This window comes from Euprymna scolopes, chromosome 11 (assembly GCF_053919585.1).
Source record: "Euprymna scolopes isolate OS-2025 chromosome 11, ASM5391958v1, whole genome shotgun sequence".
NCBI classification, from domain to species: Eukaryota; Metazoa; Mollusca; class Cephalopoda; order Sepiida; family Sepiolidae; genus Euprymna; species Euprymna scolopes.
Window position 1 is genome coordinate 47279599 of NC_136492.1, and position 23406 is coordinate 47303004.

The window sequence follows — 23406 nt, forward strand, 5'->3', positions numbered from 1 at the left end:
TTTTTATCTACTTGAACTATGCAATTTCACATTAAAATCAAAGACCAGAAATATGTTTGCAAAAAGCAGTGTTTTCCAAGAGTAGACAGTTAATGTAAGCGAAAATGTTGTTAAAAGACAACAGAGAATAGACATGAGAGCAGAGGGCAATGGACTGATAGACGTGATGTCTTACTTTCTTGTTTCAATGGGATGTAGGAATGGCTGGAATGATTGACAGCAAGGTTTGAATCTTGACATGTATGTAAATGAATGTAAACATTTCAAGGATGGGCGTGTTTGGGAGTCATAAGTTCAGCAGACAAATATAACTGAACCTTATTTATTATTCGGTTGGAAAAGTCACAGAGGCTCATCTGCTCTAGAAAAATAATAGAAAATATCTTTGGACACATTTGAATGATAGAAAACATTATGTTTTTGTTTCAATTTTCTTATCATTTTGTTTTTATGGGTATGAGGCCAACTACCGAATGCCACAATTTCAGTCATTCTAATCGAGAGATCTTTTTAAGATTCTAACTGTTCCTTTGAGTGTAATTGTCTGTCTGCATGCTTGTGAAAATGATTTCTCATGGAAAACGCTCCAGACAAGGCATGAAGTCACTTGATGTAAGGAGCTGAAAATGAAAGAAATGCCATCACTTCAAGGTCATAAACGAGCAATAAGATTCCGATAAAGAAACTAGCAGTTCTTCCTCCTTTGTCAGAACTATCACTCATGGAATATGAGGACAAAATAAGGAAACAAGAATTACGAGACTGCCAAAAGTAAACTGTGAGTCTACTTTGTACTCTCGTAAGTAGAACTAGTTAGACATGGGCTATTAAAATAATTGTGAAAACTCTATAGAATGTTGTGCAAGATGAACCAACTTTGTTTTATGTTTATTGTATATCGATCCCTTTTCGGGCAATTTATTGCTGCATGTAATAACTCTTGTAAAATATTTATGCTTCTAGTTCATAATATTGTATAATAATTATTAGCTGACAAGAAATTGCTCGAGCATATGTATGTACATTGATGTGAGCACTTTCATTCTTAGTTATGGCATTATACAGTCGTTTAGGGAGCTTCTGCTATTAATAATTAGCAAAGCATTACCATTATCGACCAAAGGAAGAGTGTATCAGTCATATGTAAACTGTGATAATGTATGAAAGTGAAATCTGGCCAATCAAGATTGAGGACATGCGTTGCATGGAGAGAAATATGAGAATGATTCGGTGGATATGGATGCATAATGTGAGACTTACAGACAGGCTTCGTTCTATGATCTCAGAAATAAATTAAATTTAGACAATATACAGAGATGTGTGCAGAAGCAGAAATTTCGATGGTATGGTCACATTGAAATAATGGAGAGTTCTTGTGCTAATAGCAGGTCATCATATCTTATCGCAATAGAAATTAACCCATCACATGGCGGTGCTGTTTGCCTCCTTAAGGTCTTGGTTTGAGCAATGAGGACCCAATCGGCAGTTTTCCCTAAGGTGGTGCATCGTTTGTACCTCTCCACATGGACATAAAGGTGAGGTGTCTAGGCCCCACTTGTGGAGATTGTCTTTTGTTTTGCCTACTTTGGCTCTGGCTCTATTTAGAGTCATCTAGTTTTTTCTACCAAGGTTTGAACCCTGGGGGAGTGTTTCTTTTGGGTCTGGTAGGGCTTCATTTTTATTCTTGCTGTTATAGTCTCGCCATCGTTCCATCCTATAGGAGGTAGCTTGCCTGGGATCGATTTCCTCTATATTGATGAAGCTACTGTGAGATTTTAGTCTTTGTCTCACTGATTGGTGGCCAAACAGTGAGTGCCTGTGGTCATTAAGCTGTTTGTACCGTTCTATTATGGTGATGACATCTCACCTGATATGTGGTGGTGGAATACCAATTAGGCAGTATAGAGCTGGCAAGGGAGTTGGTCTTAGGGCACCAGTTATTGTCCGGTATGACTTGTTCAGCTCTACATCAATTTATGGGCATGGCATGATCTTGCCCATACTGGGGCACAATACTCTGCTGTGGAATGGCACAGTGCGAGAGCTGTTTGTTTCAGTGTTTTAGGGTCGGTACCCCAATTACTGGTGGCAAGCTTACTGAGAAGGCTGTTTCGTGATGACAGCTTGCCTTTCAATTTGGTAATGTGTTTTCTAAAAGAGAGTGTTCTGTCCAGAGTTATCTCCAGGTAGACTGGGAAAGGTTCATGTGTAAGCATGTTGTAATTCCACATGACTCTTAGTCTCCGATTTGCTTGGTGATTATTAAGATGAAAGGCGCAAACCTGGGTCTTGTTTGGATTTGCATTTAAGTACCACTTTTTGTAGTACCTAGAGAGAGTGGCTAGGGCATCAGAGAGTCTTTCTTCCATGATGTCAAAACTATTTGTCTGGGTGGCGATGCATGGGTCATCGGCATATATATATCTTTGTATAATTGAGTATTGTGGTTGGTCGTTAGTGAAGATATTGGATAGGGTTGGAGCCAAAACTGAACCTTGTGGGAGGCCATTGTTTTGGATAAACCATCTACTCTTTTTGCCATCCATCTCAACATGGAAACATCCAATTATGCTCACCAATGCTGAGTTTTGTATCATTTGAGCTACTTTTAGTATGAGTGCCCTATGGTTGACAGTGTCATAGGCTGCTGTAAGGTCTACAAACACAGTGCCTGTTATTTTTTTGGTCTCGAATCCATCCTCAATGAATTGGGTCAGGTTTAAAATCTGGCTACAACATGACTGACCTGGCCTAAAGCCAGCTTGGTCAGCTGAGAGTTGTTCATCCACTGTTTCCGTTATTCTGGCAAGTATCATGCGCTCATATAGTTTATAGAGAATGCACAGTAGGGAGATAGGTCGGTAGCTCTTAGTTGATGTGGTTTTTTTTCCAGGTTTTAGAATGGCTACTACTCTTGCCTTTTTCCAGATTTTAGGGAGTTTGAGGAATGACGCAGTTATTTATTAGGGCCAGTAACCACTTTCTTTCAGTTGTTCCAAAGACTGTTACCATCTCTGTGGTTATTCCATCAAGGCTCGATGCCTTTCCCTTTTTTAGTTGAGATATTGCTGCGGTTATTTCGGCTTCTGAGAATGGTTCTAGATCGGCAAGTTCCATTCACAGAGAAGGCTAAGGGAAGTATTTGTGTGCGAGTCCTGCTAGTACAATGCGTATGCATGTTTGTGTTATTATAATACTGATTTATCAGATGTTTATCTTATGCCAGCTAAAAATATGATTTTCGGAAATGTTATGTACCTCTCCTCTAAAACAACGACAGAAAAAGGAATTAAAAACAAAATAAAATAATCTTTTATATGGAGCGATTGAAACTCAAAAGATTTGGGTTGTTAACGAAAACGTTAATGTCTGCTAACAATTCTATGAAATGTCAAATGTTAGTTCGTAATGTTTTTTGAACCAATCACACCTTATGATTTTCATACAAAAATAAATAAAAAAGAACCCAGATTAACTTATATAAAATGATGGCATTTGCATTAAGCCATTAATCCTGATACAAATGTATGTGTCAAGAAACGATGGATGCTTTATATTTTACTTATGCTATATTCTCATTTCCCATTGATAAGACTCTTTGGATCAGAGACGAACTTGGAAACAAATGGGCGACTGCCACTACTTATTTTCCTTTAATTTCACTCAATAAACTCATAAACTGACATTTATTTTAAGACATTTTATTTGCATAATTAAAAATAAGTTTCTTTACTTCTATATAATTATTATTATGATAGAAAAGTATTATGCTCATATAGAAGATTTATTTTTCCATTGAATTTGTTTCGTCTACAGACGCACTATGTAAATAAGTGAACATTGTAAAAAAAAAAGGGGGGCCACTTTTTCTCTAACAAAGTGAGGAAATCGTCATAACGTAAGAAGGATTAGATGATATATATGTAGCTGAGAGAGAAATGGGCAACATGTTTAGAATAATTAAAACATTTTTTTTCAAACATAACTCAGTCCAAGAACTAAATTATACTTGACCATGAATAATGAAAGTAATGAAACCAAATAATTTAGAACTTTGATAATGTTGCACAGAGGATTGCTTAAAATAAACAAAATTATCCGTTTTATCTAGCAATTCATTAGGTTTCAAATAAACGCCGTTAGATTCTCGTTATGTGTGACATATATCTTTCAAGTCCCTGCGAGTTGATTCTAATTCAATTTTGTTGCTAGACACTTATTGAAAAGTAACCTGTCATGGTCTAACCAAAAAGAACGATGGAAGAGACACACATAGATCAAATTAGTACTAAGATATATTCTTACCATTGAATGAAATTGTTAAAATATATATATTTGGGAAGTTCAAGGTAAGGGGGAAGAAAATTACTCCCCCCCCAAACAAAAAGATGGGAAAATGTGATAGACCACATGAACAAGAAAAAAAAAAAAATAAAATGAAGTATAAAAATTGATGTTTTTGATAAGGTGATAATCAACATTCTTTAGGGAACTATGCAAATGCATATTACACGAATCTGTAATGAAAGAGAAAAACATAATATAGCTACATCTTTGTCATACCTTATTCAGTGCTCTGCTGTTTGAGCTATTAATACTGGTTTTGTATTATACTATGCGGAAAACATGATGCTGCTTTAAATTGAATGAGGACTTACGATGCCCATAAAAAAACATAGTATATTTGTGTTATTTGTATCATTCAAACTACTTTTCTTATCTTGCATATTATTTTCACAGCGTGTCGGTCGATGTAACTTCTCCAGGTGTATCTTGTTGCAATAGGAAATCTTTCTCTTCAAGTTGGAGATTTCGGACAGAACCCTTATTTAATCCATAAACTCGAAATTCCGCGGAGGTTCTTGACAGGAAGATTCCCGATTTCAACAAGTTACACCTGCAAAAAGGTCGAAGATTACATCGGCCGAAATATTGCGAAAATAATAGTCAAGATGAATGCAATAGTTCGAATAACCCAAATAATACGAATTATCAATCCTCATCTAAAAAATTCAGAAACAATGTTTTTTATTCGATTTTTGTACATTGCATACTTGATATTTTGAAGCTGAGCTGAATAATATACTCAGTATTAATTGACTGAAAGGAGGCGTAAGTACACAAATTTTAAATAATTTTGGATAAATTTATATTATTTAATTTATTTGGGTACTCTTACTAATGTTTTTTTCATTTTTAAAATTTTTTAGTTACACACAAAATGAAGTGTCAGTTTCTTTTTATGGTTGTTAAACTTGAACCCAGGGTGTATGGTAATTGTGTAAGTCTCTTTGGTCAAAATAAAAGATACTTAATGCATAATATAGTTTTACATGTATTTAGCCGACATTTATTGAAATCTATAATGCTTTTATTCTGCAATGAAGACAAAAACAACAATTAAAAAATTAAAACCTATTTTTGGCATTTCAAGTGCTTTACTAGTCTGACTATTAATTACTCTATTAAGGTTATGAATTAGTAATTAATAGCAGGTATGAAACACAAGTTATGTCTATGTCAATAAATTTCGTTGTTTGGCATTAAATAAACCAAGAAAATTGGTAAAAAGATTCACTGATATGTTAACAGTCGGGGCATCACACATTCAACCTGCCTAAATCAGTTGGTGTTTTCCATCATGGTTTATAACTAGAACGGTTATGATTAATGAAACCTATCCTTCTTTATATATTCTATAGAGTGTTACATAATATTTTCTTTCTGGTCCAGTTTTCCCATGAAAATCTACTTTTTACTCAATTATTTTCACTGATATTTGTAAGTAAGATGATTTAGGTAGGGGTAACCTCATATTTCCCTAGTGTATTCATGCAAGTTGTATAGGAAAGAGATCACAGTTCACTTACAAATCAAACTACTCAAAATTAATGAGAATTCGTATTAGATTTTAATACAAACTAACAGAACTTGTGGAAATTCCACAGGGAACTCATTCATATGTAATATAATGATGTTAGCATTCTGTAGATGTGCAGCATAAGTGGAGACGTTCTGATATTATTGTAGGTCTTTTGTAAAAATTACATAAGTATTTATCTAAGCTAGCAGAGACGCCCATGGTAGCCCGGTTGTAAAGTATGCTAAATATGATATGTTAATTCTTGCAGATTTTGTATATATTATTATAGATTTACTGCTCTATCGATTTTTATATATTATAAAATTCAATAACAAAAAGAATATATTCATATAACTTAGGTGCATCAGCTTGAACGGAAACCAAAACTTATATATATATATATATATATATATATATATATATATAAACTGAGTTTCTTTCAGCTATAATCGAAATCGAAACCCACAACTTATTAATTCTTGAGAAAATTATTTATTAAAAAAAAAATAGATTACTGGAGTGCTATCAGCTATAATTGAAACCGAAACCAAAACTTAGGAAGAATTTAAAGGAAATGGAAGTCCATAACAATTAAACGACAGTCACTTGCATGTAAGTGTGACACACAAAATAAATAACACACACGATATCCTATTAATATTATATATTAATAGGATATCGTGTGTGTTATTTAATATATATATTCTCATGTTAAATAAATTTAATCTGCACATCTTCCAACGAAAATGTTACTTGAAACTGAAGCGAGCCAACAAAACTACTACTTGAAACTTCAGCGAGCCAACAGAAACTCTTCAGCGAGCCAATGAAAATATTATTTGAATCTGAAGCAAGATAGACGAACATAACACATGCTTGGATACATTCAGTAAAATGTAGAACTGTTTTTATCCTCTAATTAAGAAAGAAAATACTACTCTTTACTACATTGCTGGGCACCATGCTAGTTACATTGAATGAGTTTAGCAAATAATAAACTGGAAATTTAATTTTAGAAATGTAAAACAATTTTTAAAATTCAGTTTTTAAGATAAATATTCATATTTTTTGTGAGGCCAGGAAAATTTTCGTTTCTGTGAAAGATATTTCAAGATTTCTTTTTTAAGAAAAAATTATCGATTTACAGGATTATAAAAATATAATATATTCAAAAAGTAAAATGAAATCAATAATGTTTATTTCTATAAGCAGTTTCAAAACAAAGTATATAAGTCCCAATTTATAAAAGTTTAACAACAGAGTCAAATTACAAGTTAGACGCATGGGAGGTAAATCGAATTCATTAAGAGATACCAAAAAATAAATAAATAAATAAATAAATAAAATAAAGAATATCAGCCAATGATAACGAAGACAGCAAGGAATAATATGGCCAGTCAGTTATTTATGGAGAAGGAACGGGTCACATTAATGTCATAAAGAAAAGAAAACTCATTGTCAGTATTTTTCATGTTTTTTGTTTTCAGTCGATTCATTCGCCTTTAGAATTTGTTTTCTCCACAAAGTAAAGACAAACATGGTTTGTTTTCTATGCGTTAAATTTTTTTCCTAACATCTACAAAAGCTGCAGTCACATTAGTAAGTACAAAAAGGTAATAAAATTTTGTCCACATGAAAACTATTCATTTAAGACTTAATGAACAAATAAAGGCTAATTATACAATTTAGGGGGAAAACCCCCAAAAACAACTTGCACAAAAAGAATGATCAAAAGCAGTCCAGACATTGTTATTAGACCATTTTCGAAATATCACAAAAGATTAACTGTTCGTTGCAGCGAATTGCTGCAGCATAAACATATGGTAAACTTAATTCAGGAAATACAAGCAAACTAAGATTCATTTAACTTCAGCTCTTTTGATCTATATATTTTAAAATGCTCATTCCTAATAAACACTAGGAGCTATATAGCTCAGTGGAAAACTGTTGTTCAAAAGGAGAATAATTTTATAAAACCTTCTGTGAATGCATACCACACTGCAACAGTATCAGGGAGGTGACAGTGGCTAAGTAGTTAATAACACAGACCGACAACATGAGTGTTTCAAGTTCGAATCCAGCTCATTCTACAAAAACAGTTTCCTTCAGGAATATTGGCACCCTACACGTATTCCCTCCAAGTATTTGAAGTCTTTCTCGAAAGTATTCTAACTAGAAAGATATTGGGGAAATGAATAATAACAATAATCATTTGATTTATTCAAAATATATGAATGAACAATGCTCAACAGCAAAAGTGTAAGATTAGTTGTTTAGGTCAGATATGCCGCATGTCAGATTCAAGACTCCCAAAACAGCTCCTTTATGGTGAACTGGTCAACAACGAAAGAACCATAGGACATAGAAAACGGCCCAAGGAAAACTTGAAAATATTCCTCAAACATTCTGGTTCGTACTTCTACTTGTGAAAAAAAAAACTAGCCCAAAACTAATGTTCCTGGCATACTGCAAACCACAAAGTTACCAAGATTGTAGCAATCACACATTGTGGAACACAAGAAGAAATTGCTATTTGAAAAGACAAAGCAGTTAGTACCTCTGCTACAAAATCATCCCACAGGGGTTCTATATGGAGGGGATACATCAGTGCTTGAATAGAATTGACAAATCATCTCCAGACTCGCAAAGCAATACATGATCACGGTCATCTTCGCAAGCGATGGACCAGCGAACAAACAATATTATAAATAAACTATCTCAACGCACACCCACTACAGCAAAGTCATTTTTTTTGCAGAGTTTTAAAAATCGTACAGAAAATGAAACATTTTCATTGTAAGGGGAACAATTGTTTTATATAATTAGTTACAATGTTTTATTACATAGATTGTCTGCATCTGACTAATAATTTCTTAATTAAACACTAGTGAAGCGCAATACTAGAATGAAAATCTTATATTCTGAATCAAAGTTTGAAATTTCAGTTTACATGCTATCTAGATCCAACTTTTAAAATCTCATGTTTAACGTTCATTCAGATCTCTCTGATCCGCCCATTTCTCTCATAACCCCCTACCTCCTCTTCTGTCTTAATTTTTCTTCTTAATCTCAACTTTATTCTTCTCTCAACTATCACTTGACTTCTTAGTTCAGTAAAAGCAAAACTCCTATTTATCTGCGTGTTTCGTTGGGTTTTATATATTATCTTCTCCTTTGTATCATTCCTCATTTCCAGCCATCTTAACAGTTTCTTTTTAAAATACTATATTATCACGTCCTCTTCTATTACGATGTAAGATTTAATGTTATTTGCATTCATTTAAACCAATAAATACGATATAACTTGAAATATGATAAACACAGTATGAAGCTTTCTTTAAAATATTTTTTGAAATCTATTAACCAGAGAGTACATATGCTTTGCGGCATTGTTTTTTTAAATTATTAAAATGTTTAAAGAAAAAGTAGGAAAACAAAAACATTACTAATTATCAGTACTTACTTTATTTGTCATATTCCACATGCAGGATTAGAAAGTAGATGGAAGAAAAAACAAGGAGAAACAGAATTGAATATCCAAACGCTTGCATCCTTGCTTTTCATCAATCGATACGAACTGCTATCTCCTTGCAGAACAGCCCTGCTTTGATAAGCTCCTAATCCTGACCTTCGCTCAAGATCAATAATGAAAGACTTACATTTAACCTATTTCTAAGGTTGCTGGAAGAATGATTTAATCATTTCTCCATTCAAAAAAAAAAAAAAAAAAGAAAAGAAAAAACGCCCCTAATGAAATCCTTTACTTATAAACATTAAATATGTTCTAAAATAAAGTTCTGCGCTCACATCTGGGAAGTGTTGCTAAGGACACTTTTCATTGCCTTGAAAGAGTTCAAAATCCACTTTGAAATCTAGCGGTAGAGTGATCTCTTCTATTCTTTAAAGCCCTATTCTTGCAAAAGAGCCGTTTTTGAGCTCTCTCTCTCTCTCTCTCTGCTCTATTATTACTTTCATGGAAGGTGATCGACTTAACCACAATCTCTGCACCTACCTTTTGCAAAACATTAAGAGTAAGAACTCTCTTTGCTATTATAGCAAACAATAATTTTCCTTTCTTCCTCTGCACCCAACGTAATGTTTTTACAAAAGCCTCTTGTCTATGGAACAGGATGCCACATAACTGTCCCTGCAAGCTAAAATCTTCTTCAAATACTATATCAACAGATTCCGTCATATACAATTTACACAAATAACTAAACAATCCATTCTATTAATCATCCTCAATTCTCTAATGAAGTTCTTTACCTTTCAAATACTATCATTCCATCTCATTAAGCATTATCGGAGTTGTTTTCAGCCTTGATAATTGGCAATGTTCCAGATTAAAAAAAATAACACGAGGAATGCAACAAAATAGGGTACTTATCACTTGCATTGTCTCATGTTTAAATAGATCTTCCACTTTCTGGAGAGTTTTCTTGTCTTTACCATCTGCCGTCAGCAACTTTTGTGTCGGTGATTCTTTTTTTTAAAATCAACGTTTCTGCATAATTACAATTAATGCCAGAATAACCCCTCCCCACAAAAAACTTGTATGTAAAGTAAAATTATAAATCACTTACTTATTAGCAGTTATAGAGATTTCAGCTATTTGAAATAAAGTTAGCTTATAACAATTGTATAGATCACTCATAATTCTTCAAAACGATAACAGGTCATCTTATGTTATGAAGGTACATCATAATTAAACTGAATGCTCGCGTCTAAATAACATTCCATTCCGTCACTGAAAGTAATTCAACGACAAAAACCGTTGCATTTCAACACTCGATCACAATTTCATATTATGATATCGGCATAATTTTGTTTTTACTTTTACTTGAGATACTCATGTTGCAGCAAATTAAATGAGCATGGTATAGAAGTTGTTTAGACTGTTCGATTGAATTATTTGGACTACTGTTCTCATCTTGGGTTTCTTCATATTAAATATAAAACCATGCTGTCTCTCTCAAGAACTGTCAACCCTATTGTTATGTGACATAGTTTTCTATTTGTTTTTCTCCCTTCTGTTCTAGCCGTGTAGTTTTGACGCTTGCAGAGAACGCAAGCAGTGGTTTACAAGTATAAAAAAATAAAACGGTGCAAGGTCACAGGAGAAAACGCAAACTGACACATTTTGTAGATATTAATTGTACTCTTAGTATGTGTGTGTGCGTGTGATGACATTGCGAAAAAGGACACCCCAAGCGCTAACGTCCACATCTTAGTGAAATCTCAGTGTATCAATTGAAATAATGTGGCTGTCACAGTCATCACTATCGTTCTGTTGAAATCAGCTCATCTCGCGTCTGCTAAAGCTCTGCTCGGTCTGCTTTGAGCCCAAAACTGTCGTACAGTCCTGTAAACTAGCTGACTTCTTAATATAATGACTCAAAATCGGAAATCCCATGAACGATGTTTCGTCTAAGAGTGACCGATAAGCGGAAAATGACTCGCCCTTTTGGACATTTCCAGCTGACCAACCATTCTATTTCCACCACTTTTGTGAATCATTTCTAACCATTGTGATAACTTATTTTTCTGACAAGTTTTTCTTTTTTATGAATCACTTCCTAACACTTGTGACTTTTTGTAAGAGCTGAAAGTAAGAGTCCGTTAAGTTAAATAAATGTTTTATCAGCCTAAGAATATCTTCAAGTGAAATTGTTTTCTTGTTTAAGAAGCAGTTAGAAAACTACAACTGTATGCCGTGGTTTGTATATTATTTTTACTTTCAACTCTGAAACAAATGTTCAACTAGTTGTTATCATGTGTGTACACACTACATCTGTCTATTTCCTACCAGACATCTTTCAGTTTCATTAGTAAAATCAAACTTTATATGTATACCTAAATGTATGAAATGTGAAATTGGAAATCCCCCATGGGAAATATTCATGACTCCAGTTAGCAATAAATCATCTCGATAAGGTTCTAGCTCGAACGTTACCTCATCAGAAGCAATCTTAGAATCATAGATTCTTGAGAAACATGATAAATGGACAAATTCTCCACCGACAAAAGACCGTAATTGACTGGATCACCTGCTGGTACAATCGACCATTTAAACTGACTTTTGCTTAATGGAAATCAGAAGGCTATTAATGATGCCAAACTACTTAACGATCATTATGCTTAATCTTGTAACTTGCGCATTTATTTCATGTTGAGAAGCCTTAAAACTTAACTTAAATGCCGTCCATTCCATTTAGAATACACAGCAATTCTTTGTATTAAAAGAAATTTTATTGCAAGTTAAATCTGTAAGTTGTGTGTAGCAGAGCTCATCTTTGTATGAGACAAGGCACCAAAATGACTCACAAGGCAGCAGTCCATTCATGTTGATTTCCTGTCTACAGTATCGAATAGTTAGAGCAGAAACACTAAATTTAAATATAAGATGCTGTCATGGCGTACCACTGAGTACAGATTCTCAGATTTTTAAAAATACTTATATTGGCATTAGAATGTTGGGAAAATTTATTTGCATAGCAAGATCCAATCAATCTATTCTTGGGCATTACTTTTGCAAACAGACGATTCTAGGTTAAATTCTGTACACAGCTACTTTGTTTCACAACTATATAACACGTCGATGATAATCATGCCGATTTATAAAAGCTTTTCTTTTTCGTAATCAGTGTATAGAAGTTGCAAGCACACGATATTAAATAGCTCTAGCAAATAAATACATTTTTTAACATTTCTATTATTTTATTTTAAATTAGGTTATTTCACAAACTTCTGCAGACTAATTCCTCCATCAAATTTTGGTCGATGCATTCTCCAACTTTACTTTCCAATCAATTTAAATTATAAACTTTATCGGGCGAATTTTGTGGAGAACAATAAAACCAAAGTTCAACAATTAAATCTCCAAGCTTCTTGTACCTGATGCTTGATTTTATTAAGCTCTAAATCTTCAGAATTAATTCCTAAATCAATCCAATTTGGTAATTCGATTTATTGGGATTTGTTTATATATTAGAAAGCATGTGATTAAAATTAAGTCACGGTTTTACATTTACAAAGCAAATATATGAAAGCTAAACGTCAAGTGATTAAAATAAATAATTCACTTGCTTTAATCCTTTTTTATTGGTTCTTTAACCAATATAAAGCATTCAATTGATTAATTTTTTTACTGAATGTTAGAAATTCAATTTAAAAAATAATACCATTAACTCTGCATACGTTTATACAAATTAATCTTACCCCCTCCATACAAAAAAAAAATGTTTATTTTTCCCCCAAACAAAGCATAAGCGATTACTGCTATTAGGGGACAGATTTTTTGGTGGACATGACAATTTTAGAGTTGTGCAGAAAGTTGTTTGTTCACATTACATTTACATGTATGTTGGTACATTGGGAAAACAGGAAGTGGCGAAGAATTTCCAAAGGCAAATAGTTTGAGGAAAGAAGTTATTTGAATAGAAAGTTTTTCAGTATCTTGGGGCTGCTACAGTGAAGGAGTAGGAGTTTGTTGCTTGATAAGTTCGTCAGGAGTATTCACATTGGGAGGAAAGAGGACACAAATTCATTAAATTAATCTGAAAACATCCCAAGGAAGTACTTGCAAAACAAGCACAGGAATGTAAAATAGTGATTATGAGACATGTAGAACTTAATTAGACTCTTTTTCACCATGTTGAAGAAAAAATATTTTTGGAAGTTGTATTGGTCGAAATGTTAAAAGAATAACATCCAAAATGAGAATAGTAGTCTGAACAATACAAATTTCTATCTAAATTTTTCCCAAACATTTTATTTTTTTAAATAGAGTTATGTCATGACGGTCTTTTCAGGTGAATTTTCTTGTTTGTTTTTTTTTTATGAACGTAGTTCAGTTTTAATTTGGAAACTTAAAAATTTTAATTAAATTGTAATATTTAAACTTTTATTCCCCAGTGAGAGACGATACTTCAAATCTGAGCAGTCTGTCTGGTGGTAGCAGATTTCAGCGACCAGGCTCGGGTCAAACTATAACTTCACGTCGCTCTTCAGCCAGTAGTCGAAGTTCAAGAAATAGCGGCCAAACTCAGGCCAGTGTGCGGTCATCTGCTTCAAGTTTCAGGAAATAAAAAGGTATATTTTTTATATTCATACTGTTTTAAGAATTACACTTCACAGAAAATATTTCAAGATAGGTAAATTTATAAAGTCAACATAACTCAATAAGACAAGTTTGATTCTTTGAATTGATACAAGTTTATATCAAATCGTATTTTGAAATTTAAGGCACCACCACCCTCGAAATCATCTCAAATAAGTCGTTAATTGTACATAATATAACTTTTACGTAAGTTGTATTTAAATTTTGTTTCTAACAACAATATTGAATCAAAATATGGTTTTATAAAGAGCTTACTAAAGCGGTCAGTGTTACCCAGGTTTCACACGGTTTATAATTTCACTATTTTAGACCAATTTACACAACTGTTTTAGAATTCACTAATGAGCTGGGCGACAGAGCTAGACTGGGCTCAATCGAATTATATGGAAGATGCGATTAAAAGAAAGCATTTGAGTCGCTTTTAACCAATTTGCATTAATAAAATAAATGAATCCATAACTTTTACGGTATAAGTTTTTATAAATTTAAAAATGTATTGAGAAATTGTAATTTATTTTATTTAAATCACTTATATTGTTAAAAAAAATTTATTTTTAAAGTATTGTAAACTAAAACATGTTCGGTTCTTGTTAAAGAATAGATTTTCAAAATTTTGTATTTGAAAAAAAAAAACATGTTTTAGTCTTAATGATACAAGAAACCATGAAATTGAGTTTTTTTTTTTAAGTATTTGAGATTTGTTCCCAAATATCTTATTAACGTTAACACACCGGTTCCTATTAGATCACTAAAGTTACGTTGATTCTGGTCATTATGTAAATTGGTGACCATTTGGGAAACCACGTGCTGTGTGTTCTTTACGTTTATCTGAGCATTGTTTCCAATCGTCCTAGACATTTTGCTACTGGAATCAAGCAGTACTGATTCAGGTCGGGGGATTTCACAACCTTTTTCTCACAATTACACGTGCAGCCAACTTTGCATGGTATATCCATTGTCTCTCAGGACTGAACAAAGTCATGAATACATTATTTACCCAATAAGCATATTTGAAAAGGCAACACTGGCTTTACAATCTTTAGCTAAAATATAGTACAAGTGGAATCCCATTGAAATTTCATGGTGCTTTCTACATCAGTCTGTAGAAGTTACTGTAAATAATATCCCTATTAAAATAAATGTCTTTCAAGGTTAAGAAAAAAAAAGACACCGTCTTCTATCATAAAAGATAATTTTCAGTGTCAAATAAATATTCTTTAAATAAATAAAACCGAATGTTTTATTTATTTATCTTAAATTTTAACAATTTAATTTTTTTATAACAATATTCTGTCTTCTTACTATAAAATATATCATTTAGCTAAATGTTCTTTAAATCAATTAAACGAATATCCTTTAGTGAAATGTATTTAAAATTTTACTAATGTAGTCGATTGAGCGACATAATTTGATTTTAGAACAATTCATAAAAAAATGATTTAAGTTAGAATTATTTACCTTAGCGATATGATATTAATTACAATACCCTGCATGTAATAAATACTACGCCTGACATGAATTGCCTTAGCGTACCAAAAAGCAATGAGAGCTACTCTGTAGCATAAATCTAATAAATCAGTGAAAGAATCACTATGTTGGATTATGGAACGAATCAGTTATGTGACTTGGTAACAATTACAGTGGACTATGCCGACCGTTGGGTTGTCACATTCAGTTGTGACGGTTTTCTATTGGAATGAGTGGGAAAAACATCAAAGACATTAGAGACTTTTATACTATAAGTAATCAAATAAAGGTTTATTGAAAAATGCATTAAACAAAGAGAAATAACAACAATCAGAACATCAATCTTGATAGTGTATCGGAATATATAACAGCAAACTGCCAATGTAGATGTAAATTGTCAAGGTCTTGATTAAAGTCAAATCAAAAGACTAAATTATGGGGATCCTTTTTTAATACAACTAGCAGATTACCAAGCGCTGTCCAGTCATAAAATGTGCATACAAATTTTTTATTTATGCCGATTTCTTATATATTATAAAGCCAATTTTCTGTCGATTATTATCCAATATTTAGTCATGATTTCAGAAATTATAAAAAATATGTCTTGGGTAACATCTGCTAGAATCCAAACCAGATTACTATGCTATTGTCCTTTGGCCACTGTACACTCTTTAACCCTTATCCTCGAGTAGCCTCTGGGCCTTGATATGTGGTGATTGCTTTGTATAAAAAAAGAGCTTCAGTCTTAGTCATAATTAATCTCTCCAGCGTCGTTACCATCTGAGTTACCGACAGATGAATACGAAAGGTTAAAAATTAAGCCACTTACAGCTATAGATGTTTAATTTTGGACATGCTTGATAGTAATAGGGGGAGTAATATTTTATTCGACTTATACTGCCAAGGTCAACTGTTATGAACATAAAATAATTTTAGTATATAATTATATAAACTAGAATTTTTACACCACTGACTTCGAACGAGTACTAATAACCAAAATTCTAGAGTAAATGTAATATTGTGATTACTAATCCCTAACTGTGCGTTGACCAGATACCATAATTGTTAGTTCGGTGCACACAATCATAACAAAAGTCAATACAAAATTTTTGACAAATCGGATTAGTAATATCATTGAAGCGGACAGACAAACAACAGATAAAGAGAAATGTAATATAGATAAAGAATTATCAGTCCAGAGAGAAGAATTTTCTAAAGAATTACCTTTTCCATTCAGAGCACAGGCAATATATCAGTATAAAAATATCTTTTGATATCTTGATCTATTGAAAATTTTAGACCAGTATGATACCAAAACCTACTGAAGAATTAGTCATTATGCAATAATTAATATTTACATTTCAAACAGCTTCAAGTGAATCAAGTCCTCACTTTCCTTTATATATTAGAAGATCCAAAGTGAAATTGGTATATTAAGACATCATTTTCTCATTCAAGCAAACATTATTGAATATTAGTATTTTGCTTTATTGTTCTAATTTTTGATTTTTCATATCTTTGATATCGATATACATCCACTAGCTGTATGTATATCGTATTCAATTTATACTGCCAAGGTCAAGTGTTATATTTACAATTTTGACTCCTTAGGAATTTTTACTGACTAAAAACCAAATCCAAGTGTGCTGTATGTTCAAATACCCTGTATATCAAATTTCAACTTTCTAGAGCAAATATTCAGAGAGGAGTTTGGTAGAGACTTGTATGTTTCGTATCTTTGATATCGATATATATACACTAGCTGTATGTACTCAACGTTGGCCAGGAATCTTGTCCTCCACTTTTTAAACTTTGTTATGATGTAATGCATGACGTCATCGGTTGTAACATCATATTACATGTACATATTATACACATATGCTATGAAATCATTGTGAACAAACAGGAATAGGTATTTATTATAACAGATATATACACCTACATACTAGCATGTTGTCTTGCTAATAGACATTAGGGTGCAGATACATTAAAACTGAACCAAGATATTATGATCGATAGATTCGCCCTTATTTAATGTGTTTCTATCCTCATTTCTACTAGTTTGTTGTTTTGCTTATCTATATTTCCATAACTAATTAGGTATTTTGTCTAAAATTATACATGTATATAGATACCAAACCCTTATTAGCTTATGGCTGGAATATATCAGTTTTGACAACTTGGATTCATTGTCGTTGATTGTGATACTTTTAAAATCTATCTTAATATGCTTTATTTCAGAATTGTTATCAACCCGTTAATATCTTTACGTTTGTCCGGTTATTTTTAGCAGAATCAATGCCGGGTGAACTCTGACTTTGTGATCTTTAGTCCGTAGGATGCCAACGGCGTATTATTGAAGTGGACAGCAAAATTGCCGCGGTTAGAAAGATCAGTGGAGAACTGGGTAAATTAATGAAGAAATTAGAGGTTAAGTTGAGAAGGCGCTGTGAGCAAAAGCTAACAAAGTATCACTGTCTTTGCCCCCTAGTGACCTTTAATCAGATGTCAATCTGGACAAGTAATGATAGCTGTCCGCTATTTGTTAATGTTCGAGAAAAGAAGAACTTTAAAAACAAGAAAAGGAAAGTGGAAAGAATAAGAGGGAGGCAGAAAGCAATAAAGAAATGATCAGTGAATAACCAAGAAAAGAAAACATGTATGAACTTAGTGTCAAAACAAAGGAATTCTTAAGCCTAGCGAGACAGTGGATGCAATTATATATATCCTCTACTATCAACTTAAAATGTTTAACCATAATCTTCCTTTTTATTAGCTACTACACCATGATATAAGATTACTCCACTTACCCTTGATCCCCACCTTATAATGTCAAGTGTTTAGCAAGAGGCGCATCAAGTACCAATTTTAAAGTCTTTGGTATGATTCGCTTGAGGATTGAATCCTGGACTCCCTTCCAATTAGCATATATTCTTATGCCTAATGGCTGCAGTGTCGAAATGAATATATTTATATATAAAGTGAGGTACTTGTATGAACACGATTCACTATTAAATTAATTAAATAATTGTGAATTTCGGAACAAGACTGCTCGGTGTAAGGAGTCGTAATAGGGACTATATTTAGTTTTAGTTTAGTTAAAAAAGGTGAAAAACCAGGTTAAAGCCATTTCATACTTCCGACTTTTCAAAAATTTTAACAATTTACTAATACATATTCCCAAAATTTGATTTTGTTTTATTTTAAATATTTTACAGATTTTCAATAAGCATAATATGGGTAATACTTTTAATTACAAATCTAAATGTCTTACATTTTTGTAGAATTTGATCCATAGACATTAAATCCCAATTTACTAAGATTCCTTGAATTTGAATATCTTCTTAAGATCCGTTAAGCTTAACTATTTTATATATATGTATGTATATATATATATATATATATATATATATATATATATATATATATATATAACGTAAATTATATAGGGATATGAGTCAATTAGTTTATGCACCTTTTTTGCCTTTCTACCTAAACACTGGATCTAACAGTTGCTATCAATAAAGTGATAAAAACTCAATTTTCTAAATATTACCTTCAATGTAAAGTGTTTAGACACAAAATTGCCGGAGGATTTTGGTAGAGTCTGCAAATATCAACTCTTTAAACTTTGACCTCTTGGCAGCCAAATTTTCGGCCAAAATTTTATTAAAAATCTTGCCCTATGTTTGAATACACTTTATGTGAGATATGAAAGGTTTAGACCAAACGTTGACTGAGTAATTTGGTAGAGACCGCAGAGGCCAATTTTTTTTTAACTTTGACCCCAATTTTTACCCCTTAACTTTTATTGTTTTAGGCTCAAATCAAATTAAGAGTTTGATCTATGTCCAAGTAAGCTATATCTAAAATTTCAAGTGTTTACACCCAAAATTGGCGGAGGAGTTTGGTAGAGTTTTCAAAGGTCAAGTCGTTGAATTTTGACCACCTGACAGCTAAATTTCTGGCCGAAAATCAATTAAAAAGATTTTCCCAAATCTCAGTACCTCCTATGTCTAATCTCTAATCTGTAGACTCAAAATTGACAGAGAAGTTTATTAGGGAAATGTACACACAGACGGACAATTTCACACGCACACACACACATATATATATATATATATATGGGGTAGAGAAATGTACACACACAGACAATTTCACTTTTATAGATATGTAGATTATATTGGACCTGATATGTAGTGATGATTTAAAAAGTTAAAAAAAAAAAAAATAATGACATGAGAGCCACCACCAAGAATCGAAACCAAACGTTTGGCCTACTATTTGTTTTTCCTTTAACGTTAATGTCTGACCTATGAAGACATGTTTGCTGCAAGGCTAAAAATTAAAACATGAACCAATAGCTATTACGTTATGCATTCGTAATGCTGTTGTTCGACCTTCACCTGGCAAATTCCATTTTTTTAATTTTCACTTTTGCACCGATTTTTCCCGGCTAAACCCCAAATTTAAGGATTCACATGAGTCCGAATACCCTATATATTAAGTTTCATGTTTGTAGACCAAAAAGTGACAGTAGTTTGGTAGGCAACATTTTTTAAGCAAATATATATGCATACATAAATATATATAGAAAGAGGTTTGTGTTTACTATAAGATTTTTACGCAAATATTATGCCAGTATAAATCATGTTGAATATCTGTATGGATATAATTACACTTAATAGTTAACTAAAGATGATCATCCCATAAGAAAACCGAAAAACCTAACAGGGAATTAATTAAAATGAATATTTAAAAGAATATGTAAATTAGATAGATCTTTTGCAGATAAATGCAATTCCACGACCCATATATATCGAAGTTGTATTTTCTTTTTAAATAAAAAGAAAAAAAAGGGTTTAATATGAATAACAATACAAAAGAAAACTAAATTTATAGGAGTATAGAGTTGCGGTTTTTGACAAAATGACAAGTGCGCACTTTCTCTTTGGCGCCACTGTATATCTACCGTTTATGAGAATGGCGAAATGGCCTAAAAATAACAAAGCATGCAAAGAATTATATATAAAATATCAGTAATAGGCTGAAACAATTGTATAGTATTATAAATAAACCTGAACCTTTTTTAATAAGATCATTAAAATTACTGCCTGTTCTCAATAAAGTGGTTGATTATAGAAGTATATGAGAAAGCGATATACAAAGAAACATCCGTAACCTTAGTTATGTCTGCTTCTTGTAGTAGACGGCACAGGAAATTCTTGACAATGTAGACTAGAAATATGGAAAGAGGATTATATTTAGGGCATCTTTTGTAATTAGTGTTATTTAAAGAGAACCGGACCTTACTGGTAATTTCTTAGCATTAGTAATGCTCTTTTATTTTTTTGAATCGATTTTATCAACATAGATGCTGTTAACAAAATTTACAAAGTAGAATTGTAATTTGCATTGCAATGCCACTGGTTGATGTGAGTTTGAGACGACATTGATATTTTTCTTTGTCTAAGTAGAACACTTTTTAATGTAGATTTTTAGAGCACATTTTTCGGCATGGTGAATTTCAGAAGGATTTATCGATAATGTTAATTTCATTTTAAAAGATTTACTCCTAGTGGTTACGCGGGTTTCCACAAATGTAATATCAAATTTGCAAGTGATCCCCACTTGCATATGTGCATCATGATTTTAACAGTTTTTGCGAGATGCCCTCCAACACACAATGCATGTTATCCCCATCCGATATTTACCTGGCTCAACGTCAACTTTGATGATTTCAAGAGAACCAATGCATCAAGTGATTATGCCATATAAAGACAATTACCTTACAATCACTATGTAAGTATATCAATCAAAGTAGTTATAAATATTACATAAAAACACATTATGCCAAGATTTACTAATGTATCACCTCCAAAAACAAAAAAACATCGTACTCTTCAATGAAGACTTTGTTCATTCTCTTATAATTTTAGCAAATTATGTATAAAAATGCTTATTTATTAAGTTCTTAATTCTAATCGTTTTCTTTCTTTTTAGGTTAATCTTGAAATAAGAACGACGCCTTTTATCTACAAATAACCAGTGATGTTTTCCTACAGATGATTGGAACATTCAGCATATATTGTGTGAAATCTATTCTTATTGTTGTATTAAGTTTTTGAAAATAAAGTTTTAATCAAAAGCTGTGTTTTTATCATGAAAATACAAAATTACCATTAGTATTAGATTTCACAAATTCAGAAGAAAATTTGCTTGATCTTGGGATAGAACTTTTTTTTCTATTGTGCATACACATTAAGGTGCTATACTTCATGTGTATACTCTGGCAACCATTACTCAAAGACTATTGGAGATGCATTTACCCAAATGAAGATTATTTAGTAATTTTAATTTATATATATATATATATATATATATATATATATATATATATATATATATCTTTGGGGGGGGGACGTTTAGAAACTAACCTAGCTAGATATTTAGTTTTTTTTCCGAATCCTTTTATCACTTCTTATGTTTGCCTTAACAGGATAAGGTAGAAAACGACCTAAACTGCGCTACATCTAACCATACTTTTATAGCAATGTTCTGATTGCTTTTAAGTACTTTAAAATCTGGTCTTTAACATTCGTTTATTTTTATATTGTTGATCCATCACTTATCAAGGCTAAAAGCTAATCGAGAATAAGGATTAACGATATGAGACACTTGTCAGCCCAAACTGATCGATGCAATGAACTACGTCTAATTTAGTTATCAGACTGTTCAGAATTATTATTGACATTGGATTTGAAGATAGTTGTAGGGAAGAAGTGTTGCAATATTATATTTCACAGTTGGGAAGCGTTTGCAATAATGCTCTTTTCATGGAAATTTTGCCCTTCGATAAGCACATGGAAGGAGAAATGAAAATGTTGTTATCGTTGTAGAAAGGCGGATTTTTGTTGTGAATGTGATGCAGAAAAAACTTTTGTTCCAGTAGCTTCTTCCCTCGGACTGCTGTATTTTGGAACTCCATCCCTGTTTCCTGTTGCTCTGATTATATTAACATGCAGATCTTTAAATATAATGTGGACGGACATTTTGCTGCTCATATCCTCACAGTCCTTGGTAGACATGATCACCAACAGTATCTCTAACGTCCAAGTGGCAATATGACTAGTTTGGGGATGAATTAAAGTAATAATAAAATAAATAAATATGTCTAGCCAACGAAGATTGCTCCAAGTGACGCTTTCATAGATGTAACATCAGTACATCTTAAATGGTTCCAAGTGTATTAGTTTGAATCCACCGGCAGAGCCTATTCCAGCTAGTATTTATTGCATTATATTAAGAACTAATATTATAAGAATCGTAGTCAACTGAAAACCATATCCGGATTTACCTGCATCATATCACCATATATTGTATGGCTTGATAAATAACAGCTGATATTGCCTGTCCACTTGAAATTGAAAATTGCAGGAAACTGGTCTCAGGAAGGACGAGGGACAATTATTGCAGCAGGAATAGCCTGGGGATATGAAGTTTGCGGTACGAAGAGAAAGGATATCTTAAACACGACAAAGAAAATGAAACTAGTGCAAAATTAAAGACCTGAGGGATGAAAGAAAGTTATTTCAAGAAAGTTTTATGAAAAGAAACGTTGCATTTAATATAAATTATAGAAAAGTAAATAAACTGAGTATTTTTCATGAGCATAATCTGAACCCGCCCGAAGAGTAGTTTTACGATTGAATAGAATATCTAAGATTTTTATTGAGAGTTGTATTCTATTTCAGTTAAAGAATTTGATCGCCCAGGATTAGAAATATTGACCATTTTTAGCTTATATCCATAACACGATACACCTGTAGTTAAGATTTTATTTATATACTAGCACGCCGCTCGGCGTTTTCCCGGTCGTAAGATACGCTTAAATGTGAAATTTAATTCATGCAGATTACGTATTTATTATTATAGAGACAATTATCTATTGATTATT

The 23406-nt window shown here is 32.4% G+C and overlaps 1 protein-coding gene across 1 annotated transcript in view; it reads left to right on the forward strand.

Annotated features, from left to right (window-relative positions):
• LOC145287850 (coiled-coil domain-containing protein 39-like) overlaps positions 1 to 21597 on the forward strand; it is a 2493216-nt gene extending 2471619 nt beyond the window's left edge. Inside the window, exons 23-24 of the mRNA XM_080135726.1 lie at positions 13778 to 13954; positions 21453 to 21597. Coding sequence (XP_079991852.1) covers positions 13778 to 13950 — 173 coding nt within the window. The 3' untranslated portion in view covers positions 13951 to 13954; positions 21453 to 21597. The remainder of the gene's footprint in view (positions 1 to 13777; positions 13955 to 21452) is intronic.
• Positions 21598 to 23406: the final 1809 nt, after the last annotated feature.